At 39.0% G+C, this 26911-nt stretch overlaps 3 protein-coding genes across 5 annotated transcripts in view; all 3 read right to left on the bottom strand.

Moving 5' to 3' along the window:
* The window catches only part of LOC129751298 (uncharacterized protein DDB_G0283357), a 361153-nt gene that overhangs the window by 147755 nt on the left and 186487 nt on the right, over nt 1–26911 (bottom strand). The window lies entirely within an intron of this gene.
* On the bottom strand, nt 12695–13711 carry LOC129752800 (uncharacterized). The gene has a single exon (XM_055748578.1). The coding sequence runs from the start codon at nt 13709–13711 to the stop codon at nt 12695–12697; it is 1017 nt and encodes a 338-aa protein (XP_055604553.1).
* On the bottom strand, nt 14831–18067 carry LOC129752799 (uncharacterized). The gene has a single exon (XM_055748577.1). It carries the CDS (start codon nt 18065–18067, stop codon nt 14831–14833), a length of 3237 nt encoding a protein of 1078 aa, XP_055604552.1.

Here is a 26911-nt window from a genome sequence, read left to right as displayed (position 1 = left end):
GTTTTGAGTTTTAAATAATAGGTAAAACTCTTTGAAAACTTCAAATTACCGGAAGTGGTATGAATATCTCTACAATATGAGTATTGAGTGAAAAGGCCCTAATATAAGGAACAAAATTTGTTGCTTGACGCCATCAATAATTCAAGATGGCGGCTTCCGCTTTTATTTTTAAAGCTGTAAATTACTAAAAATATCATGAAACCTGCACAATATTGGGATAAGGTGAAAGTGATAAACAAATAGAAGTTGAGTTTCGTTGTCCGTCGTCATCTTAAAATCTAAGATGGCGGCTATAACTCAATTAAAAAATACTTAAAATGAATAAAAATCGCATAAAACCCTTACAATATAGGTATTAGTTTAACGAGATCTGTTGAAGCATGAAGATAGCAAGTGCGATGTGTAGCATGCCATGATTTTATGATAATGTAAAATTAGTTAGAAAAATATTATTAGTTACTGTTCGACCACCAACCGAGCAGGTTGTACTTTCTTTTCACTCCTACCCCCAAGAGGTTATGGACCCAGGAGCTTAAGTTGCCTAGTAACCAGTCAACAACGGAAGAATTTTTTTTTCTCTAGTTGAAATGGAGAAAATTCAAGTTCCGAAGCTGAATAAATCAAATTACAGCAGCTGGAAGTTCAGCACCGAGCTGCTGCTAATCCGGGAGGACCTCTAGAAGTATGCCACCGGGACGATACCAGAAGCACGAGCTGCGACAGAACGTGTCCCGGGAAACGAAGCCGAAATCGAAGCCTGGAAGCACGGGGACCAACGAGCACGAGCAACGATCGGTCTGATGATGGAGAGCAACCAGCACGAGCAGACGACCACGGCTCGTGAGTCATGGAACAAGCTGAAGGACCACTTCGAGAAGCCGATTCTGTGAAGGCGACGACATGGAGAAGCACGTGAACGAGATGGAAGAAGTTTTCGACCGCCTATTCATGGCCGGGTTGAAGCTCGGCAAGAAACTGCAGATTGCGCTGGTGCTGAGTAGCCTTCCGAAATCGTTCAACGTCCTGACGACCGCGTTGGAGAGCCGGGCGGACAACGAACTTACGTTACAGCTCGTGAAAACCAAGCTGATCGACGAGGTGACGAAGCAGGGAAGCTACGATCCGGAATCAGTCCTGAAGGCTGGATCTGGTAAGAAAGTAATTGTCTGTCATTATTGTCAGAAGCCAGACCGTAAGCAGAGGGATTGTCGGAAGCAAGCAAGCCCCCAGGAAAAGGACCCCAGAAGCGACCAGAAAAAACGGAAAAATCCACCCAGAGCGAAGGCCGTTCGTGAAGCGACGAATGGAAATTGTGCTTTCACGACGAAGCGCACTGGACACACCGGATGCTGGGTCGTCGACTCCAGGGCGACATCCCACATGCGCGCCGAACGAGATTTCTACGAGATTTTTCTACGAGATTCGGCTACGTCACGGCAGAGCAAAAAGAGGAGAATGTAATGGCCACCATCGAGAAATACCAGAGTCTCGTGGGAAGTTTACTCTACGTCGCCGTATGCACACGGCCCGATCTGGCAATCACGGCGTCCATCCTCGGGTGTAAGGTCAGCAAACCAACCGAACGTGACTGGACAGAAGCTAAATGAGCCTTGCGGTATTTGAAGGGTACTACTGGACTGAAGCTGCGACTGGGAGGAAAAGGTCATCTCGAAGGTTAAGCTGACGCTGAATGGGCGGGTGATCGTGCGGACAGGAAGTCGAATTCCGGATTTCTGTTCAAGCTTGGCGGTGCAACGATCAGTTGGACAGCACGAAAGCAGGAGTGGAATATATTGCGCATTCGCTATCTGACGCCATCTTGAAATCCAAGATGGAGGCTTCCGCTGAACGTTGAAATGCTGTTAATCAGAGGAAATCAAATGAAACCACCACAATATGAGTACTGAGAGAAATATCTAAACTAGTAGAAGTCAAATTTTACTATACGACGACATAATGAAATCCCAGATGGCGGCTTTTGCTGTAAATGACTAAATATCTCATAAAATTCCTTCAATATGGGTATTGGCTAAAGGGCTAAACTAGAAGAAGCCAAATTTTGCTATCAGACGCCATCTTGAAATCTAAGATAGCGGCCTCCACTGAACTTCAAAATGCTGTTAGCCCTTTCACCAAATACCCATATTGTGAGACTTTCATGCGATTTTCAGTGATTTACAGCATTTTAATGCTCAGTAGAAGCCGCCATCTTGGACTTCAATATGGCGTCGGATAGCGAAATTCGATCTTCACTAGTTTAGCTATTGCTCTCAATACTCATTTTGAGGGGTTTCATTTGATATCCAGTGATTAAAAGTATTTCCAAGTTCAGCGGAAGCCGCCATCTTGGATTTCATTATGACGTCGTAAAAGAAAAAAATCGATTTTTTATAGCTTAGCCCTTCCACCCATATAGTGGTGGTTTAGTGCTATTTTTTGTGATTTACAGCATTTTCACCAAATACCCATATTGTGGGATTTTCATGCGATTATCATTGATTTACAGCATTTGAAAGTTCAGTGGAAGCTGCCATCTAGGATTTCATGATGTCGTTGGATAGTGAAATTTCACTTTTACTAGCTTAGCTATTTCAAAGTTCAGATGGCATCGGAATGGAAAAATTCGACTTCTTCTCATTTAGCCCTTTCACCCAATGTGAAGTAATTAAAGTTGAACGGATGCCGCCATCTTAGATTTTCAGATGGCGTCAGACAACTAAATTCGATTTAAACTCGTGGTTTATTCCATGGGTCATTCAAAACCAATCCCTTTTCATTCAAACAGTCTGTCCTCATTTACTGTACTAATGATTAACAACTCAGAAATGAGGGACGCACCCTAAGCGTGATATTGGTTGGCTTGCGAGAGAAACGTCAAATTTTATTTTTTTATGTGGTCATCATTAAACCATTAAAAAAACTAATTAGCCATTAGCCATTAGCCATGTTGATAGCAAAATTGATGGATTCGCAATGCAAGTTTTTGAAAATATTTTTTCAGGCCTGTTTGATGACGTTTCTACATAGGATAGAGACAAATGGCCAGCTTTATTAGAGTTCTGGTGATGATTGCTGCTATACTTAGTCCTTACAAAATTTTGCTGACCATAATAAAGCTGAAATTGTAAGGTATTTACATTCAGTGGTTTCAAATGTTGGTTCGAGAAGTGTTTGTAAAAAATCGGAATTTTTATGGTTTTAATAAAAAAATTTAATACAAAATATAAGTAGTAAATAGAAAAACTAAGAATATGGTGCAATGTTTTCGGGTGCACAGCTCATGTATTCCGCATACTCGGTCATTTCTCTTAGCAGGTGGATATTCTTCCGAATAACGCTACTTCCAAAATGAAACACCTGCAACGCAATTATCTCGTCAGTGTTGTTCACTCGAAGCGTGAAATGTGTTGGTAGAAGAAAAATTGAACCTCTTGCATGTCAATGTTGTAATTAAATTACAGAAATAAGTTGAGAGCAGCTGCAATGGAACAAAACACATGCCAAGTGTCATCAAAGGCAAAAAGAAAACATTTACCTCCTAGGAAGACAAAAGTCAGCGCAGTGTCGCGCGCAAAGTGGTGACATTAAAGAGTGCTCGACTGAAACTTTAGAGAACAAACCTTGTCCGTCCGTCTTTTGCCCCCCTCCCATAAGAACCAAGGTACTCGTAAAGGTGGGACACCTACGTATCTAACCGTGGTGGGATCGGGCAAAAAGTCAAGATGCTCCAGTGGATGTCGAGGGCCCACTCTCCGGAAGTGGTAAATAAATTCGCCTGGAGATTCTGGCCACAGGAAACCAACCGTGATGGAGTGTGAGTAATTCACACTGTAAACCGAACGAAGAAGAACAAGTAGCAGAAGAGAAAACGCCCCCTGGGCCATTTGCACATCCATCCGTGCTGTGATTTGCACGAGGCAGTAAACCTACTGCACAGAGTTGTGGAACCAGTCGAGTCTTGGAATGGAAGAAGGAAGATGAAAGAGTAAAGCCATTTTGTCATATTTACATTAGTGATGACGGGCTGGCGCGGCCGAAAAACCGGAAGGAGGTTGTGCAGGAATCTGGTTGCTGGTGCGTCAAGGTTTGTATGTTTTGCTTATGCTCCAACTCGTTAATATGTTAATGAATTTAGTTATTCAGGAGCGTGCAGGTTCTTGCATAAATTAGAACCAATGAAGCTTGAGGCGGTCGTTGGCTAGGCAAGTTAACCGAAAAATTCTCCAGTAATTTCATTAAACGACTTGGAATTTGTTAGAGCATAATGAAAAAAGGGGTTTTCAACGCCTGTCTTTTTTTTTATTTCTGTTCTATTGAACTCGTTTGCCAATTGTCCTAGAAAAATATAAATCGCACAAACCGAAAAATCCTCGTAAAATAAATATACGAAACTAACCTTAACTACCGATACTATAAGATGATTTTATATTGATTTAATTTAAGTTTTAGCGTACTGAATGTTTCTTCATTAAATTTTTGTAACTATCTGGATGATTTTAGTATCAGATATCTTACAATATACTTATGGCGGTGACTTTGTTGCTACATAATCTTTACTCTGGACTGGTCAAAGTTGTTTGACCAGTCTCTCTGGAGCCACCGGTGAAGAGAAAAAGTTAACGGAATCGCAACCTTAATTTTTAATGACTAATAAAATGCCATTGGTATATTCTCTGCCTTATAAGGTTATTAAAATGGTCGATATTCCTTAACTAAATTATGTAAAACATATTCATCATTCTTTCATCACACCCAACAATCCAATTTGTTATTCATGCTTGTATAATCTTCAATGGTCTTCAATATGAATAATAACAATAAGTGCAGCCAAGAATCTTGACAACCGCTCCTCAGCGGATTTTTTACATCAATTCAGCTGCCATTGAGCCGCATTAACCTTCGGATATTGGGAGCAGCTCACAAGGTTATGCCGCTAATAAACCATCTGCCGAATGAGGTTCCTTAAAAACCGAATGACCAAACTCCCAAAATATTGCTACGCTTGAGCCTGTTAAAAAGTCATGAAAGTGGTCGTTCGCTTCCAACAAAGGTTTTAAATTTTGATGGCTCCCCATTTTGGCCATATTGGGACGAGGAAACGAGGCGCCCAGACAGAGCAAATACCTCCTGATACCTACATAAGGCATCCGGATGAGCACCCCGACGGTCGTGGCACCAAAAGTCATAACGGGCATAAACATTATCGTAAATTCCGATAGGGCAGATACGGTTTTCTTTCTGTTTCTCTAGTTCCGGATTATTCCCGGTACTGGATCGAAATTGATGTGGCCTTTGAGCAAACAATGGAATATTGGTCATGTTTAGTTATGCTTGATTTAATTAGAACTCGATTACATGATCGTTCACTAATTTGGTTGGTAGTAATACATACACCGATTTAATCTTTACAGACTAAATAAACGTGCACAATTTGAGATTATCATTTAACAACGAATCGTAGCCATATTTTCAGTTGCCCTGCGATTTCCGCCTCACGACGCTAACCGCATGGCAACCGAGGAGTACAAGTCGTGTTGTTACACGGAGTTTTTAAAACCGATGCATGGAATATAAATGCATATGTTTTTTATTTTTATTTCCAAGAAGACGCTCCTCAGTTTTTCCCGAAAAGACGCACGACCGTTGTTCCCAAAATTCGTTAACTGGATGCCCTTATGAAATTCATTCATCGCGCTCGTCAATCCCAACAACATGCTTTTTCTTTCACGCCTTCGCATCATTGATGAAGTCAGCACTATTCATCTCGCTCGCACATTATAAATCACATTCATGATGAGTTCATGCTCTGACATGGAATACTTTTTTTTTCTCGAGGGATTTTAAGCATCTTTATGGCTTATTCATCCCGAGAAATGGAATACGAATTCTTGAAATTGCGAGTGAGATGCCGATAACATCGCACGCTTTCTTCAGGTGCGAATGAATCATAACGGTTACATGCGATTTCAATTTCTTTCCTTTCTCTATTACAGGCTTATTACCAACTATCCATTTTCAAGTATATACAGAACTCTTCCTTTTTAGATACATCCAGCTCTCGCATACTACACTCGCCTCTGTCTCTACTGTAATACAAGGAGAAGTATAAACATTCTAGGATATACTTCCAAATCGAGGACAATAAACACATCCAAACACAAATAGGGTAAATGATCTTGAGCGGAACTAGTCAAAATCTGATCTTGAGCGGAACCATTTACTTTTCCTAAGATCTATGCAATGATTGTTTATTAATCTTACCAATTTGTTGAAAAAACACTTTTTCAAGATCTTTTCATACAAGTATTGTCATTTTTGCAAAAATTTATTAACTGAAATAATATTATTAGAAGATTTAAAAACATACGCATTTCTGCTGCAATTTTCATCAATCTACGTTGACTTTGAACCAAGGTTGCCGAAATCACAGAAAAATCTGTAATTTCACAGAATTTGGAGCAGATTTTCATCACAGAATCTGTGTCACAGAACACAGAATTTTGAAATTTTCACAGATTTCACAGAATTTTTAAATTTTTAATGGATTTCCGAAATTATAATTTTTTTGGACAGTATCCAATTTAGATTTCTTACTTTAAATTGGAGAAGTATGATAAGATTGGTAACGATAATTGATTTTGCCCAACTAAAATGTGTGAAAGACCTAATTTTCCATGAATTTTCACGGAAATTCAAGGAAAAAGCATCACAGAATTTCATCACAGAATTTTTGGGCAAAATCACAGAAAGTCAGAATTATTTTTTTCAAAAACACAGAATTTATTTCGGCAACCTTGCTTTGAACGTCAATTTATGTCACCCCTGACCGTTGTGAACTGATTCTCAATGAATAGAATGGTAGAAAAACTCATAAATAAGCATTATTCGGGTTTTTGTAACAAGTTTTCCATCAGAATATCAATTTATAGCATATTTTTTAAAAGTAAAATATGATCTTGAGTGGAACCATCTTTGATCTTGAGCGGAACTACTAGCTTCCGAAATAAACCGCTAGGTGCGCTGCCTTACGCCTAATGTCTCACACGCAGTTTTTTACCCCTGAATGTATGTAGCAACTTTGTATATTTCTTATTATATCAGCTTTAGGGAAAAAAGATGTAAAATTAAGTTCGAATAGAACAAAAACTTATTAATTGGTGTCCCAGCTGCAGCGTACTAAACTAGGCACACAAAAAGTTTAATTTTTGGGGTACAAGAAATGTGTTTTTGAATCTTTCTTTCAGAGAGATGACGAGAAGGAGGAGAAAGGCTTTCATACATATTTTTGGCATAATTCGAAAACTAATGGAGCCAATAAAGTTTAGTCATTATTTCAGAATAAGAACAATCTTCATTGCCATTACTATTCGTACTTCATGAAGTAGCTTTCTTTTAAAGAGATTGTTTTAGATGTTCACATTCCAATTGAAAACGATAAACTATCAAATAAAAAAAATTCAAATTGTTTTTTACACACATTCCTTCAGTTTTACAAAGTGTAGCAAAGCACACCGGGTTAGCTATTTTATAATACTCCACGATTCAATTGGTGACCGGGTATTGGAAACCTATCCGATTCCCTTGTGTTTGACTTTACACTTGAGCTCGAACTGGAAATCGGTTTGAGAAATAATTGTTTTATCAATTGAGCTAAATAATTAATGATTCCATAAATTTTGAATATTAATAAATATTAACGTGATTCATAAGAAACTGGAGTTTACTATAAACTTTATTCTATGAATAAGTTGCTTAGAGCAAGGTTGCCGAAATCAGAGTAAAATCTGTTATTTCACAGAATTTCGAGGAAACTTTTATCACAGCATCTGTTTCACAGAACACGATATTTTGAAATATTTACAGATTTCACAGATTTTTTTTTAAATTTCGAATGGATTTCCATAATTATAATTTTTTTGGTCAATATAAAATTAAGGTTTCTTACTTTGAGTTAGAAAAGTATGAAAAAATTTTCAACGTTAACTGATTTTTCGCAACTAAAATATAAAAGAAAAAGTATGAAAAGATTTTCAACGTAAACTTCCCAACTAAAATATAAAAATGGCCCAATTTATCAGGAATTTCCAATAAAATTAAAGGAATTAAGGGATTAGGGAATAAAAAAAACAGATTTTTTCTCAAAAACGTTGATTTAGAGCAATGTATGGGAGAGTGGGGAATCATGGGCCACTTTTTTTCTTTGTTCCATAACTTCTTTATTATAGAAGATAAAATAAAAATAAAAAATGATACGGTTTTCTACATTTTCAAGGTATCATAAGGTATCTTTAAAATTTTTAAAAAAATTATTTTCCCCAAATTCTGACTGTTTGAAAAAAATCAATATTTTTTGGATTTTGAAAAATGGTGGGGAATCGTGGGCCACCAAATCCAAATTGACCAAATAACATGCAAAATTTATGAGTCGTCCCAAAACTGTGATTTATTAGTTCATTTCGTTATTTTAAAGCAATTTCAGATGATGAAATAAAAAAGAGAGCTGTGTATGATCGAATGGATTCCAAAACCTGGCTCGCGAACGTTTTGGCAAAATTTCTTTTCTTTCTTTTTTTTCTGGACAAAATATTTTAGATAACTCTTCATTTGACATAAGAAAACTTTACAGATAGGAAAAACGTACTTTAAGTTCTGAATGTGTATAAAAACATAAAAATATAGGTGATTCAAGATGTGTGGCCCACGATTCCCCACAAGCTATGATTTGCAAATTGGTTGCGTTTATGTAACTTATTGATGTTTCATCAAAAATTCCTCTTCCACGTGAAAGATCATGAAAAAACTAAGATCATAAGCGTATGAGCATATTTTTGTTATGCACTTTGGGTTCCCCATCGATGAAATTAGCGGGTGTTTTTTTAATTATGTAAGTAAATTATTCTATCTTTTTTTAGCTTGATAAATAAAAGAAGCATATGATGCGTATTTAAGTCAACAACATATAGAAATATATGCTCATGTAAAGCGACGACGATGACAGTTGGTTTGAGGTTTTTATCTCAACACACATCTGAGATATTAAAAGTGGCCCACGTTTCCCCATGGCCCACGATACCCCACTCTCCCCTACAGTTTTTTTTGCCAAATCTGTATTTTAAGGCATCTTCTTTTGTATTACTAACTTTGTCGTTGCCTTTAAAAGTTGTTCGGGGCAGTATGATCCTAAACACACACATTCAAAAAATCAATCAAATATACTAACGAATTTAATTTGTTTAGATTTAAAAAAAAACTAAATCTTGAGTTTAGAGAATCGATTATTTCAAAATAGGATACAGTGAATCAAAGTGAAAATTGGACTTTTTTAAGCAAGAAATACATTTGAACGGATATTTTGAGAACAGCTTTGGAACGCTAAGTTTCATTTTTTAACGTAAAAACTTTAATTTTTGAACTTTAAAATCTTCAAAGATGAAATTTAATTGAAGTTTTCACAGTTACACAAGTATTAGGAATAAGAGCTATTAAAGATGTTGACAGAAGAAAATGGTTCCGCTCAAGATCATATTTTAGTTCCGCTCAAGATCAGCGTGGTTCCGCTCAAGATCAGAATTCTTACTTCAGTAAAACAGCTCTAGAGTTATTAGGTTTTACTCTAAAATATTCTAAAATCATCATTAGAAAGCAGAAACCAAGATCTATCCGCTGATCTCAATTTTTTTTTGTTCGGATATAACCTATAGCCATACCGCTTGATCAACTGTTCCGAGTTGCGTCGAATTCAGCCAATTAGTTCCGCTCAAGATCATTTACCCTATGATCATTAAAAAAAAATAGAGCTCATTTTGCTATAAAGTATTGTTTCCGCCAAGTACCCTTTAACTATTTTGCAATGCATTTTTAAAACGACCGGTGTTACGAATGACACTGGACAACTATTCCTTCTTTTTTAAATTATTTTCCAACCTACTTTAAACGATTTTTCACTAGTCTTGAATTGTTATCATAATTAACAAATTGGCTACGAGGAGTGTGTGAACTTTATGATCATTTTAGGAAATTTTATTTGATACATTCTTCAGAAAAGACTTGATCTTACTTGTCGCCTATGCCGTAGGGGCAATTGATCGTTTAATAACGATTATCAAAAGGGAAAATTACACACACTTTTTTGACTTCTCATAAGTCCTCTTTTGATTGTCATATCAAATACCATTTAAACAACATCAAATGTGATTTGTGACCCTCGCACAAATCAAAAAAGGACTTGACTTCTCGCAAGTCGAATTTTGATCATCATATCATTTGCCATCTCATTTTATCAAATTTGATATGTGACCCTCGCACAAAACCCAACTGGATTAGACCTCTCGCAAGTCATCTTTTGATCATTATATCATTTGCATCTCATTCTTATCAAATTTGAGTTGTGACTCTCGCACAAACCAAAAAAGGACTTGACCTCTCGCAAGTCATCTTTTGATCATTATTTCATTTGCCATCTCATTATTATTAAAATAAATTTGTAACCCTCGCACAAACCCAACTGGACTTGACCTCTCACAAGTCATCTTTTGATCATCAAATCATTTGCCATCTTATTCTTATCAAATTTGATTTGTGACCCTCGCACAAGCCAAACTGTCAAATTTTGATCATCATATAATTTGCTATCTTATTCTTATCAAATTTAATTGGCGACCCTCGCACAAACCAAACTGGACTTGACCTCTCGCGAGTCATCTTTTGATCATCATATCATTTGTAATCCCATTCTTAACGAATTTGATTTGTGACCTTCGCACAAATAAAACTGAACTTGACCTCTCGCAAGTCATCTTTTGATCATCATATCATTTACCATCTCACTTTTATCAAATTTGATTTGTGACCCTCGCACAAACCAAACTGGACTTGACCTCTCGCAAGTCATTTTTTTATCATTATATCATTTGCCATCTCATTCGTATAAAGTTTGATTTGTGACGTCTCGCATCATCAATATCATTCCATTCACATCAATCTTGATTTGTGAGCCTCACATGAACCAACTGGACTCACGCAAGCAAAATTCAGATCATCCCTATCAAAGTTTTTTTTGACTATTGTCCAAAATAAACTGGACTTGACCACTCGTAAGTCGTTTTGAAATTTTTAATTCATATACAATTTGGTTAATGATCTACGTACGATCTGAACGGAACTTGAACTCTCATAAGTTCTCCCGATTGTTATTTTTTCAACACCAACCGGAAACAGCAACCAAATCCCAATATATAACTAACCGAGTCAATTCCATTTTGGAACCATTTCAAACGTTCATTGTTTAAAGTTAAAAACAGATTTTTCCATTGAAGTTGCTAATATTTCTAACAGCACTTGAGTTATATTCCTTCTAGAAACACGATCTTTCATACTCGGTCTAGATAAAATTGTCATCATTTTTATTCCCAATAATTAATAAATCAAGGACGCAGAGACCTATCTTTAAACCTACAACATGTGGGCAGGAGAAAGGAATCCAAACTTTTGAAATATTTTCCATGAGACACCCGATATATTTTCAAAGACCCTTATCAAATAACTGAATTTATTAAAGGAAATGATAACGTTCAATATAATACAAAACATAACGATTCAGTAAACATTGTACCATTCAAACATCAACCATTTTTTGATTATTTATGCACCATTTCAAATATTTTTTTCATTCAGTTCTCGTCATTTACTCAACATTCATATTTTCACCTCACTCTTCGAAGCCCACTCATTTTCATCACTTTTCTTTTCCAATTCTAGAGATCAATTTTACCTTACGTTTTCTAACCATCCAAATAATAGCTTCCCCTTTTTCATTCACCATCGACTAGAAACACTTCAGATACATACATTTTCACTCCCGACTGCGCCATTGCAGTGACTTTTTATTTTTATTTCCGAAAAGACGCATTTCAGTTTTTCCCAAAAATGTGTGAAGGTAAAATTCCATTTGTATTTTGAAGCTCAAACTATTTAGAAATTATAATAATTTTTGCCCCTAGATGTAGGCGGCATCATATTATTTTTTCGATTATAAATATTTCTAAAATAAAACTATAAAAATCAAGGTTAAATTGATATATTTTCGCGAAGTACTGCATGAAAAGTAGTTGTTGGGGAGGTCGATGGGGTGAATGAAACACAAATTTTAATAGCTGATGCTTCAAACTAAAACATATAAAGAAAGTTAGTTTAATTCTAATTTTAAACCTGCAGTTTACCGTACATTATTGGTGTTCCAGTGTTTCTAAACTACGACCCTTTTCCAACTCACGATTGTAGGCAGACAGAAACTTTAAATTGTAGTTTTGGCTACTCAGTCGATTTTAGTATCTTCTGTAGTACAATATTCGAAATTAGTAACATATTAATAAATTTTATATGATGATTGAGGTTACCGTTAGAACTGTGTGAATAACTGTTTTTTATAATATGGATGTCCGAAGTTCAATGCTTATATCTCTACCTTAAATAATAACTATAAATGAATTCAATTAAGCCAAACAGAATAAAGAAAAACTTACTACAGAGCACTCGCTCGTAATATAACTTTTTAACGTAGAAATGGTAAGTTTAATTTCGGCACTACTTTCCTCTAAACACGTTTCTAACGAACTCGACTCTAATGTTGTTTATATGCATGTTATCAATTGTATGTCACTGTTCTAAGATGTCACAGGATCTCACTTCTCATCAACTACTGATCAGTCACAGTGGGCTCCTCAACATCCTCCTCCCCGTGTAGTTCCGTCGACATCTGCTCCTGACATAACTCCTTGCTACGAACATCCAGAAGTGCTACTTTAGTGGCTGGTCTGCGACAAACTCCGGTGGCAGTTCGAATAACGACCTGTCGGACTTGTCCGTCAGCTGCTTTGACAACCTCCAAAATGCGTCCACGCTCCCAACCATTCCGACGACCTTCATTTATTACTATAACTACATCACCTTCTTCTAGTGGTTTCACAGGATCAAACCATTTGGTACGTCGTGCAATGGAAGGCAAATACTCCTTAATCCATCTTGCCCAAAAAATATCAACCAATGTTTGCGCAAGACGCCAACTGTCGCGTAATATGTGTGTGTCAACTTGTGTCAAGCGGGCTGGTTGCGTAATTCCTTGTTCACTGTACATCAGAAAGTGGTTAGGAGTAAGAGCTTCTGCATCGAAATTATCCAGAGGAACGTACGTTAAGGGGCGCGAATTTACTATTGCTTCGGCTTCTAGACCTACCGTTTCCAATACCTCGTCACTTGGATGTTGCGTATGATCACCAACGGCCTGCATTGCCTCCTTGATCGACCGCACCATTCTCTCCCAGCAGCCTCCCATATGCGGTGTTAGTGGAGGGTTGAAATGCCATTGTGTATTGGCATTTGTGAAGCTAGTAGCACATTCTTCATTTATGTTTTGTATCTGCTGCCGTAGGATGTTGAACGCACCTTTAAAATTCATCCCGTTGTCGGTATAGAAGGAAGATGGTGATCCACGACGCGCAATGAACCTCCGAATAGCTAGTATGCAAGAGCTAGCCGACAAACTGTGCACAATTTCTATATGGACTGCCCGAATTGTTAAACAGGTAAAAAGCGACACCCATCGCTTAACGAGGCTTCGACCTTGTTTAACCATGAGTGGTCCAAAGTAATCCACTCCAGTGTGAGTGAAAGGTTTAATGTAGGGCGTAGTCCGAACGGTTGGCAGAGGAGACATTCTCGGAGGCCGTGGTCGAGCATTCCTGATTTGACATAACTTACAAGACTTTGCTACTCTTCGCACAGAGACACGTAGGTTTTGGATCCTGAAACGTTGATGAATTTCGTTGCAGACTGTTTCGTTGTTACGATGAAGAAATCGTTGGTGATAGTGGTAAATGAGAAGATCGGTGAAATGATGATTCTTCGGTAGGATGATGGGGTTTTTGGTTTCAACTAATGGATGTGAAGCCGCTCCAATTCGACTATCCATTCGTATTACACCGAGATCGTCCATAAACGGAGACAGTTGATACAAAACACTGGATTTGGATACCAAGCAGATTTCCGTATTTTTGAGATTTTTTTTCAGGAGGCGATATTCTGCTGGGTACACTTCAGTCTGAACTTGAGTGATCAAAAAGATCTCCGCTCGCTGCATCTCTTCCGATGTGTAGGGACCAGTTTTAATTTCCTTTTTGAATCTTTGCGCCGCACGAAGAAAACAGGATGTTGCGCGAATCAATCTGTCCCATCGAGAAAAGCGTGTTATTTCGATGAGAGCACTGGGCAGTTCGTTATGGTGTAGAAACGCAGCTCTAAGTTCTTCTTCCGGTTGCGAGTTTGTTTTTCGGTCTGCTGGCCACAAGTTCTCCGACTGTTGAAGAAACTCGGGACCAGTGAACCAACGATTAGATGGGCAAAAGCTAGGTCCGTTTCCCCATTTGGTTGCGTCATCAGCAACATTTTGTTTAGAGGGTACATATCTCCATTCCGAAAGTGTTGTTTTTGTTAAAATTTCTCCCACGCGGTAGGCAACAAATTGGTGATAACGACGACTGTCGGATCGAAGCCACGAAAGAACCGTGAGGGAATCAGTCCACAAATATCTACGACCAATTGGAAGTTTCAGTGTTTCGGATACATTCTCAATCAGACGTGCTCCCATCAACGCTGCTTGTAGCTCTGAGCGGGGCATAGATATTGGTTTGAGGGGAGCTACCTTCGTCTTCGCCGAAACCAAAGCACAACTGGGAGTATTATTTTCCACTATGCGCAAGTATGCTACACATGCGAATGCGGACTCGCTAGCATCAACAAGCACATGTAATTGAAGCCCATCGAGCGCCGAACTACTTTATCCAGGGAAAAAACAACGTGGTACGCTAACTTCCTTCAGCCTTGGCAGTAAATCTTTCCATCTGTTCCAGGATTCCGTCAACTCATCAGGAAGGACATCATCCCATTCAGCTCCAAATTTCCACAATTCCTGCATCAGTATTTTACCATGCACTATATAGTGTGCGACAAGCCCTAGAGGGTCAAATAAACTCATAACTAGGCTTAAAATTTGGCGCTTTGTTGGCACTTTACTGCCATTTAAAACTCGTTCAAACGCTGGTTGCTTGATAGTACTGAAAGTGAAGGTGTCGGAATGAGGTTTCCACATCATTCCTAGAATACGCTCAACTTGTTTGGATTCTTCTAGACCTGGTTCAAATTTCAGAGAAATGTCTTTTTGTACAGATGCGGCACCGATTTTATCCAGAACTTCAGTCGAGTTTGAGACGAAATTGCGAATCTCAAACCCTCCCAACGAATGCACATATCTTACTTCATTAATCCGAGCAACTGCTTCCTCTGGAGTATCCACGCAGTCTAGGTAGTCATCGACATAAGTTCGCTCAATTATTGCAGCAGAGGCTTGAGGGAATTGTGTAGCATGTTCCTGGGCGTTCAAATTTTTAGTATATTGAACTACACATGGTGAGCAAGACGCACCAAATGTAGCTACATCCATGACATAAATTTGAGGTTGCTGATCTGGCTGTTCACGGAAAAGGAAACGTTGCGCCTGCCTGTCTTCAGTTCTGATATTTACCTGATGAAACATCTCTTTAACGTCGCCGCAGATAGCAATGTTTTTTTCTCGAAATCGTAGTAAAATGACGGTGAGAGAAGTTAGCATATCAGGTCCCTTATTCAACATATCGTTCAGCGAAACGCCATTAGACTTCGCAGCTGCGTCCCATACTAAACGAATCTTTTCCGGTTTTTTGGGGTTACGCACTACACCAAGCGGTAAATACCAAACCTGATCGGGGTGAGTTTCAGTCAGTTCTTGGTTGGTTATTTTATGTGCATATCCTTGGTCCAGATAGTTTTTAATTTGATCTTTTACAATTTTGTATAACTGGGGATCCTTCTCCAATTTTTTATGCAAACTTATTTCTCTGCGTACTGCAGTACCAAAGGAATTGGGAAAACTACGATATTGGTATTTCCACAATAAACCTGTTTCAAACCGGTTGCCTATGCGCCTCGTTGTTTCCTTCAGCGTTTTCAAAGCCCCATTTTCTACGCTATTATCCGATCGTTTTACAATCAGAGATTCTTCTATCCCGAAAAACTGACCAACCATTCCGTGCAGTTCTTGGTTCGATGTATGCTGGTCAACATGAACATGCAGACGCTCTACCTGGTCCGGGGTACTCAACTGTTTGCCATAAACGCTCCAGCCCAAACGAGTTTTTACAGCGACTAACTCGTTGTTACGACCTTCTCTGGTGGCCAAGGATGCCAACAGTCGAACTTGATCAATTCCAACAATAATCCCAGGAGAAGCACTGGAATAGCTGCGCAAAGGAAGTCTTTTGAGATGAGAATACGATTTCTGTACGGTTTGATAATCGAACGATTGTTCTGGAAGTTTCAATTCTGGTACTGTCCTCACGTTGTCCATTTTAAACATTTTGTCTGATCCCTGGGCGGAAATCCACAAGGAAATTCGCTCCGACTTCTTTTCTTCGCGAGATATATCTCCAGTCCACGATAACCAAAGCGGATCTACTTTCCCGGTGACACCAAGTTTATCGGGAATCCAAGATTCAATCATGGTGGCTGACGATCCATCGTCCAGGAAGGCGTATGTTTCTATTTTCTCCTCACCATAGTGTATCTCAACCGGCAGATATCGGAAGAGAGCACACGAAGTTATAGAATGATGGTTGTGATATGCAGTTTCTCTTTGAACCTGGGTTTCTGGAGCATTAGGATTACTGGGGCTACTAGGGGTTCCTGGGTGCAGTAAACTATGGTGTCGTACTCTACAACCCTCAATGCCACACTCTCTGGTAGAACGACAAGGCCATCTTCTGTGGGGTATGAGACAAATTCTGCACATTCCCTTCTGCTTGACAACTGTAAACCTCCCATTCAGATCGAGAGCTTTAAATTGACTGCAGTTTGCCACCTCGTGATTAGGATTGGAACAATAAACGCAAAGCTTGTTTATTGCTGGTCTGGAGTCTGGCACATCCTCGGATTCTCGATCTTCCACATGTACATTAATTCTTTGTTTCTCACGAACAGATTTTCCAGATTTTTCGGAGTTAAGAGCAGCTTTTTTCGGTAGAACCACGTCCGCTGTGACGACAACTAGTTCAGTCATAAAGGTGCTGAAGGTTTCTAGGTTGACCACCGTATTCTGTCGCTTGAAACGTGACCATTCTATTAGCAGCTGTGTTGGGAGTTTTTCAACGAGTTCTATCAGCAACGATGAATCAAATAAATGTTCTCTCAATTGAGCAGTTGTCAAGTAATCTACCGCATTTTTCACCGCCAGGCCAAATGTTATAATCGATTGTAAGTTTTCATGTTTGGGTGGCGGTAAAGCGCGAAGCTGTTGTAGCATTGTGTACAGTAAAATCTCCGGTTGCCCAAAAAGCATTTTTAGAGTTTGTATAATTTCGGGTACTGCTGCTGGGAATTGTAGTTTACTCTTGACCGCGTCCAAGGCCTGTCCTTTCAGGCAGCGTTGAAGCCTTGCTAAATTTTCCTCATGTGTAAATCCACATGAGTCGGAGCTGTTCTTGAAAGACCAATAAAATAAGGGCCAATCCTGCGGATGTCCCGAGAAATTGGGAAGCTCTCGTTGTATTACTTGACGTGCTGCCAGTTGTTTATTTGACGGACCGGTAAAATCTTCCCTTATTATCACCGGTGAATGGGGAAGTGGACCTTGATTATTTAACCTTGTCTGTGTCGGAACTTTCTGTGGCTCAACAGGTAACGCCCAGTTATTTTGCAACGGTGGAGAAATTGTATATGGAGGGAGCGAACCTTGTACTTCTTGCCCCGTTGGCAGTAAACTTGAGGCAATTGTTGTAATTGGCACGGAAGATAAGGGGTCCACAACCCAGGTAACTTTGGGGGAATTCCGCATGGCAGCGGCATAAGGATTAGCCACTCCTTCGGATATTGTAATAGGACCCTGCATAAAGGTCATATCGGTACAGTTTGGGATTACCGAGTATGCCAGAGATGATCCATTGCTTTGGCAGGTTGGATTGTTTCCTGATTCATACGATGACATAGGACCAATTGTTTGTTGCTGGAAGTTTGGCGGTGGAATACTTATATTATGCCCGAATGTTTATTCCGAGATTGTAGAAAGTGGTCTTCTGTCACTTAGTGAGTTAGCAAAGCATAGCATTGCTGAACTGTCAGACGACATACAGAACGATGATGGTACTAAAAGTCGATCACTAAGGTCCTCTTGGCGTTCCACAGCTGTCCTAGTGGGCGCTGCCCAAGGTGGTTTTTGGGAAAATGTTTCTGGTACGCTAACTCGCGGTACTAAACGTGATCCTGTTTGACTTACAACCGTTAACTGTGGTATTCGAATATCCGGAAGAACTACGGGATTTAGCAACGGCAGACCTTGTCCAGCATACGGCGTGGATGCAGATTTCGGAACTAAAGGCACATTCGGGGGACTACTAAGGGAGATCGAAGAGATTGCTCTAGCTACTGACACGGATGGCTCTGTGTTTGATAATTGCGGCGGAAACTCTCATGCAGCGACCCTTTCCGGTTGTGCACCTACCGGTTCCTTCGCCAACCAATTTTCTACAATATGCCTACTATTCCTGCTGCTAGCTTTGCTTCGTTCACTCCTGTTACCTTTCGAACCCTCTCGCTGGACATCGTATTTCTGTTTTAGAAATTCCTTTTCTATTTCCAATCGCTTCTTACGGAATTCCTGCCGGTCTTCCTCTTCTTTCTCTAGTGCTTTCAATTCTATATCCTTTTCCTCTTCTAGCATTTGTAGATTTTCTTGGATTCGTGACGATCGTCTACTGGATCTTGATACAGCCTTTGATGTTGTGGACAAAGCAGCTTCAATCGTATTTAAACGGCATGCTGCACATTCCCAAGATACCTCAGTGGCCTCTACTGAAGATGATGTTGTTTTGATCCATGGTATCCAAACAATAATTTTGAAGTATGTTGGGGAGGTCGATGGGGTGAATGAAACACAAATTTTAATAGCTGATGCTTCAAACTAAAACATATAAAGAAAGTTAGTTTAATTCTAATTTTAAACCTGCAGTTTACCGTACATTATTGGTGTTCCAGTGTTTCTAAACTACGACCCTTTTCCAACTCACGATTGTAGGCAGACAGAAACTTTAAATTGTAGTTTTGGCTACTCAGTCGATTTTAGTATCTTCTGTAGTACAATATTCGAAATTAGTAACATATTAATAAATTTTATATGATGATTGAGGTTACCGTTAGAACTGTGTGAATAACTGTTTTTTATAATATGGATGTCCGAAGTTCAATGCTTATATCTCTACCTTAAATAATAACTATAAATGAATTCAATTAAGCCAAACAGAATAAAGAAAAACTTACTACAGAGCACTCGCTCGTAATATAACTTTTTAACGTAGAAATGGTAAGTTTAATTTCGGCACTACTTTCCTCTAAACACGTTTCTAACGAACTCGACTCTAATGTTGTTTATATGCATGTTATCAATTGTATGTCACTGTTCTAAGATGTCACAGGATCTCACTTCTCATCAACTACTGATCAGTCACAGTGGGCTCCTCAACAGTAGTCATGCAATATCTCGCTAGGCACCCAACAGTGATGTCAATTGAATTTATCGTTTATCAATGCGAAAAGACATACCCCTGTTAAACAGCTAATAACTTTTTTGCCTAATAAGATACGAAGTTAAGATCTTCAACAAAGTTGTTCAGCGGTAAACTTCCTTTAGGAATTTTATAAATTGGCACAAAAACCATCAGCTGGCTCGGTTCCACAGAAGAAACAAAAATGATGTTGATTTTTCAGTACAAAATATTCAATTTTCCCATACAAACCTAAAAGTTCAAATCTACTCATGTAAACGTTACTCAAAAATTCTGCAAAAAATCATGGATGAGTTCTGGACCAATACGAAGCTTTTTAGACCCCAGGGTTTGAGAAATTCAAAAATGACCCCAAATCGACTCAGTCTAATACAGCATCTCAGTGATCTCATAACCTCTGCCTTAGAAGACTTGAATGCTTTCCTGAAATGAAGGCTCATGGAGTTAGATCAAAACAAACATTTAAAGTGAGAAAAATATAGTTTTAAAAAATCACTGTTTTCTCATCGTTGGACGTAGAATCGTTTTAGAAATGTGTGTTGTTATTTTTTTCCTGTGCGTATTTTTGAAACGATCTTTATCAATTAAAATTTTGTCCTCGAAAATCAGATGTTTTTCTACAAACTTAGCTTAGCTAAGCTTAACTTGATTGACTACTCACATCCACCTTGAATCATTGAACCCAAAATGCTTCTTAAGATATCTGGATGAGGAATTTATAAGTTATATGATTTCAATCGCCGTAATTTTTTTATGACTATAATTTTAATGGTATGTGCGGCGGAATGAAAACTAGAGAGAATTTATTTTATAGAAATGTGAAAGAAAGGTGAATAGACAGGCATAAGTGCGCCAATAGGAGAAAGCTTGATAGCTTGATAGCTAGTGCAGAGCAAAGGCGGGAGCAATTCATGGGAGCTTTTCATCAACATGCCCTCTAGCCTATAATTTCAACACCTATCAAGCATTTCCAGTTCACTGATTTAAGGTGGATATAAAAACTATGATCATTTAGTATCCGGACACTTTATTTCGGTGATAGCTACGTTACTAGAGCTCGGATATGCAAAAAATTAGCAGCGTTGTGTTGGTTATAATAAGGACTATCTTGCCCATCAATTTCAGATTTTACGTGTGTTTGAGATATTTACGATGCAAAAAGACATGATAAAAATAATGAACTCATGAACTGTTGATATTTTCTGAAAAATGGTTGAGGAGTATTGGAAGCCACTCTAGGATGCTCACGAAGTTCAAACCAAGCGTCGATAAAAAAAGAGTGTATTTCTAAGTAAGAGTGAGAGTATTTCTTGAAATCAACAGTAAATTTTTATTAAATTTTTTTACATTAAATATCATATTAACACCTTCATTTCCTCCATAATTTTTTTTCGATCAAATGAATAGTTTCTAAAATACACACGTTTGTAACTACCCGGATTCTAAATGATCATAGCCTTAGTAGTCAACCAAGCTAAGCTAAGCTTAGCTGTTGGTGCTACCAACTTCTTTAAAGTTTTATTTTCATCCGTAAAGTGAAAAAAGCAAGAACAAAAACACTGTTTAAAAGTCGACCGTTTTAACGACAGTGGAAATTGAATTCAAAGTTCCTGGTAAAATCCTCCATGCGCTAATAACTCTTATCGGGGTGCTTTCATCTTTATTACCTGCGGGAGTCATTTCAGGTGTAGGACCCAAACGTGCCAGAAAGAGCAGAGAAACAGAGTTTTGAAAAGAGGAAACATCGTTAATTTAGAGCGACCGCTTGAAGCAGTTAGCCTTTCTTTCGTCCAAACATTTTATATTCTTCAGAGTTTAAAGAGCTTTTACAGACGGTAATATGTTATAGTTATCTAAATTTCTAATAACCAGTATTAAATTTAAACGATGCCATTTGCTAGTGAAAGAAATTGAATGAACAAATTCAAATAAATCCCTTCCCTGTTAGCAGCTCATCAATCAAACGAATCCTTCATCAAGTAGCGCTCCCTCAGTCTGTCAAGTTTGATTCCAGTGGCATCCGTGGCACTCCGACAATTATGCAAATCTCCCCGTAGCCAAATATTTAATTTTACGTTCCCTTTCCCCCCAAACCATGGTAAGGTCTTGCGAGGATGCACATAAGGAAAAGCCACTTTATCCGGATGCCATCGGTTCACCTGCCATTCAACTTTCCCGAGGGAACTTCGTCAGGTGGTTGGTTGAGCAACTCACACAGGACCTAGTCATGGCAAAAACCACCGCACAGCCCCCCAGGACGGATGGATGAAAAATGGCTCCACAATGCTGCATACTCGTTAGACAACTGCCATTAACCGCATTTTTTGCCCTTTCCCCCACAAAAAATGGCAGCTATAACACAGCCAAAAATGAAAACCTCAACGATGAAAAGCGAAAAAGCTGTTTCAATCTATCGACCGGCTCGTCTCGTATGTGTGCAGCAGATAAATGGATGGATGGATCATCATCTGTCGGATGTGGTCGGAAGTCTTCTCGAACGAAAGTCGACCGACGAACACACCGGAACAGAAGGAAGGTTTCTTCCACGGCAATCGAACGGACGGATCCCGTTTTTCATCTTAGCACCAATTCTACTTTCACTTCCGGAAGGGAAGCCCGAAAGAATGCTTCAACATTCTTTAGGAGATTTAAATATTCGATAGCTGATTTATCTTTCAGTATAACCCACAAAATCAATAATTGAAAATGCAAACTTATAATAAGAGGCATTTATTCTAAAAAGGTTATTTTTAACCCTGAATATTAAAATCAAAGTACCGTTAATTGACGTAAGTTAGGATAAAGACGGGTATTGTACTTTTGACTGGTGAACGGTAGACAAAGTGCAACTCGAGACCCCATACACCCAACCTTCGGGTAGAGTCCATATCACCTCTTGTTTCACAACTCCGACTCTCTACCTCCCCGTGGTGCTAGCTGGGGTGCGAGCAACCTTAGCAAAGATCGGGTACCCAACTCCGGTGGATGCTTTGGTCGCATGCATACTGAGAGGGGGGGCTTCGTACGCGTCTGTTCTCCATGTCAGGGACGGCATGCGGAGTGCAACAACGTGCTGGTGGTGTTCGAAACCTAAAACAGTAACATTACGGCGGTCCTCCAGCGAGATAGTGGGGTTAGCTGCGGGCCCTACGAGCCCGTGACTGAGAAAAAAACAGCAACGAACGAGAATGAACAAGAAATTTCGGATGAAAATCGGCAAAGACCTACGCGACGAAAAGGGACTAGCGATTGGAAACTCGGAACATTGAACTGCCGATCCCTAAATTTCATAGGCAGTACTCATCCACGTGCTCTCCAACGAATTGGAGAGCCGCAAATTCGATATCGTAGCGCTGCAGGAGGAATGCTGGGAGGGCTCCAGGATACGAACGTTCCAAGATGGTCATGCCATCTACCAGAGCTGTGGCAACACACACGAGCTTGGAACAGCTTTCATAATGATGAGAAGATGAAGCAGCGCGTGATCAAGTGGTGGCCGACCCACGAATGTGCCAGTTGAGAATCAGGAGCCGATTCTTCAACATCAGCATCATCAACGTGCACAGCCCTCACCTCGGAAGTACGGGTGACGACAAAGGCGAATTCCACGCGCAGCTGGAACGTGAATACGAGCATTGCCCAAAACATGATATCAAGATCGTCATCGAGGATTTTAACAACATACAAAAGCGACGCTCGCCTTGGTTCAATGTCGCCCAACTAAAGCAACCTGAGGTCGCAGCAGACTACACGAAAAACATGCCGTGAATACCAAGTCCCTACGCACAAACTATTCATCGACTTCAAAGCCGCATACGTCACGATCGACCGTGACGAGCTATGGAAAACCATGGACGAGAACGGCATCTCCGGGAAGCTGACCAAACTGATCAAAGTAACGGAGGATGGAACGCAGTGTTGTGTGCAGATTTCGGGGGAATTGTCGAGTTCATCCGAATCGCGCAGGAGGCTTCGACAAGGCGATGGTCTATTCTGCATGATGTTCAACGTGGCGCTAGAAGGTGTTATTCGACGAGCGGTGGGTGAAATGCGGGGCACGATTTTCAACAGATCCAGTCTACTTATCTGCTTTGCCGATGATATTGATATAGTCGGCAGATCATCTGCGGCGGTAGAGGAGATCTACCGCAAACTGAAACGCGAAGCAGGAAGGATTCGGTTGATGATTAATACGTCCAAGACGAAGTACATGCTGGCCTGCGGATCTGAGACCGACCGAATCCGCTCGTCCAGTAATAACAAGGTCACGATCGACGACGACGAGCTGGAAATAGTCGAAGACTTTGACTATCTCGGCTCACTGGTGACCGCAGGCAATGACACCAGGCTTGAGATCAGGCGATGAGTTATCAGCGGAAGTCGTGCCTACTATGGGGTCCACAAGCAACTGAGGTCGAGAAGACTTAGCCACCGCTTAAACTGTAACCTGTACCCAACGCTCATAGGACTGGTTGTCCTCTAGGGGGAGGGGACGTGGATATTGTTTGAGGAGGACCTGCACACACTCGGAGTATTCGAGCGACGAGTGTTAAGCACCATCTTTGGCGGCATGCAGGAGAACGGAGTGTAGATGCGAAGAATGAATCACAAGCTTGCGCGACTCTACGGCGAACCCAGTATCCAGAAGATTGTGAAAGCTGCTGGAATTCCGGAAGACTGTCCAGAGAAACAGATGTTCGCTACGAATCCGGTAGGAACGAGACGAGCAGGGGCGCAACGAAATAGGTGGTTAGGCGGGTGGGATGTCCGAGAAATTGGAGAACAGTTGTGTTCGTCAAGTTATGTTCGTCGAGTTATGCCGTGAGACGAAACACCAAATAAGCAAATAAATAATCTTTCTTTAATAAAAGACACAATGATTTTTTTTAACAATTTATTCTCAAACATACTGCAAAATAGTGTTTTCTTTAAATTCATAATAAATTTGACATAAGTATTTGTAGGGTAGGCGAGTTCACTTTCTTTTCTCTTAACACTACTCATCAGATTCTGCACAGTGCTTCCTCCGACCAGTTTTATCATTTTAGGCCAATCTTTCTTGAAATTTTCAACACTGTCCGCTGGTTTCAAATTCCTCAGAATTTGCCTCATTGAAAGCCCAAAAAGTTTCGATTGGACGAATCTCAAGACAGTTTGATGGGTTTAAGCATTTTGGTAAACATGTGACCTTGTTAACTTCATACCATTTAATGCATCCTTGAGGTAGTGAAATGAAGCGAAATCAGGCCAAAATATTATAGGATTTTTAAGCTGTTTGATTAAGGTTAGCAACTTTTATTGTAAACATTCTTGCACGAAAATGTTGCCATATTTAAAAATTTGAAGATATTTTTTCATTATGCAGCATGAAGAATGTGTTAAGAAACTTCAACAGAGATTTTCTTGAAACATTCTAGGCTTCTAAAAAAACATAAAAAATTATCATTTAAGCTTTTTAGAACCGTCAAACGGGGCATCATGCAATAGCATGCAACATTTTTATACCACCAAAACACTAATTCAATCTATATTTTAATATAACGTGACCGAGTTATTATTTAATGATAACAAAATGATGATGGCATAGTTTCTTATGTCGTGAGGTAGTTTCTTTTTTAGTTGTTGATTCTCATAGAAAATTAAAAAAAATCTAGCAATAGATGAACAAATTTTTTCCATTTTATCATTATTCAATGCCTTAAAAAACTTTACACATTATGGAGGATTGGCCTAATGATAAGGAAAAAAATGCAACATTTAGTTTAGTAAATAACTTTTGAATGCATTGGTGAAAATTGATGATATTTTCATTGAAGGTACCCAGTAATGTAATATGTACGTGTACATAATTTGATGACAATGTATCAATCGGTTTTTGAGATAAGGTCCAATAATGAAGTTCATTTAAGATTATTGATTCCATGCAGTGAATGGAATGTGAATGGGATTTTTTCAAGCACCGTCCGAAAATATGAATAGAAGTGACAAAAAGCTAAAATTTTTCGGACTGGTTCGTCTAGCTGACTGATATATAGTCCTGACTTCATTTCTACAAGATAGAACAGCTGCCCACTGGTAAAATAAACAAAATACGGTGGTCAAATCATGCGCAAAATATTTGAACTGCTTGTGGGGAGATTACCTGGTCTTCTGGCAGGTTTCCAACCAGAAACTTTTCGTGTACAAGACTCGCCTTTTATTTTCTGGAGATTATCATGGAGAAAAATTTAAAAAAAAATAATTTTTAGTATCAAGACTGATGTTATGAAATCGTTTGGTACATCTTTGTATCTGAAAATAATCACATTTTCGTAGATGACGGAAAGAATTAAAGAAACATAAGCTATCAAAGAACGAAAGAACATAAGCCGTAAATATCATGAATTTTTCGAAAAAGATACAACGGCTCACCGGCAGGACTTGAACCTGCAATCTCCGCTTCAGTTCAACGGCGCAGATTGCAGGTTCAAGTCCTGCCGGTGAGCCGTTGTATTTTTTTTCGAAAAATTCATGATATTTACGGCTTATGTTCTTTCGTTCTTTGATAGCTTATGTTCCTTTAATTCTTTCCGTCATCTACGAAAAAAAAAATTTTAGTACTTGAGGAGACTAACGATCTGTGAAAACAAGACACGAATGCCACAAGAATGGTAAAGTGTCTTTAATAAAACTTTAAAAAACAAAAATAAAATCTGTGAACTGCAAATTACTCAGTCCTTCATAAAAATACAAAGAAGACTGCCTCCAAATGCGACAGTTTTCTATGAAAAGTACTTCAATAGGTCCCAGTTCAAGTTTATACTCTTTTTAAGTTGTTTCTGGAATCGTGCTAAGTATTATACAAAAACGGTGATGGAGTGATAAAAAGTCAAATATTTTGTTTTGTGCCGAAGGAGGACAATCGAAAAATTTGTTATAACTTCGACCAAATTCAAAACTTTAAGTTATTTTGAAAGTCAAGCTTCAGGAAACATCAAACGTAATCAAAACATAGCATTGATTTAAAAAAGATGGTTTATGGTATTATGGGTGTCGCACGTGTAGCCCAAAAATTAAAGTCGATTTTTTTTCAATGGAAGGTATCTCAAAAACCACTTGACAGAATATCACAAAAATTTGCATATGTAAACATGACATTACCAGGTAGCCTCGCTGAAAATTTCATCAATTTCCATTTATGCGTTCAAAAGTAATTCACAAAAAAATGTGTTGCATTTTTTTCGAACACACTCCTTATCACCTTCAAGCTTTATGTTGCTGTTATTATTCTA

Source organism: Uranotaenia lowii, chromosome 3, assembly GCF_029784155.1.
Source record: "Uranotaenia lowii strain MFRU-FL chromosome 3, ASM2978415v1, whole genome shotgun sequence".
NCBI classification, from domain to species: Eukaryota; Metazoa; Arthropoda; class Insecta; order Diptera; family Culicidae; genus Uranotaenia; species Uranotaenia lowii.
The sequence above is the reverse complement of the archived record's forward strand: the minus strand, read 5'-3'. Positions and strand labels throughout refer to the sequence as shown.

Coding starts and splice junctions, on each gene's coding strand:
- LOC129752799 (XM_055748577.1), bottom strand. CDS start 18,067: ATGTCATCGTATGAATCAGGAAACAATCCAACCTGCCAAAGCAATGGA.
- LOC129752800 (XM_055748578.1), bottom strand. CDS start 13,711: ATGTCTCCTCTGCCAACCGTTCGGACTACGCCCTACATTAAACCTTTC.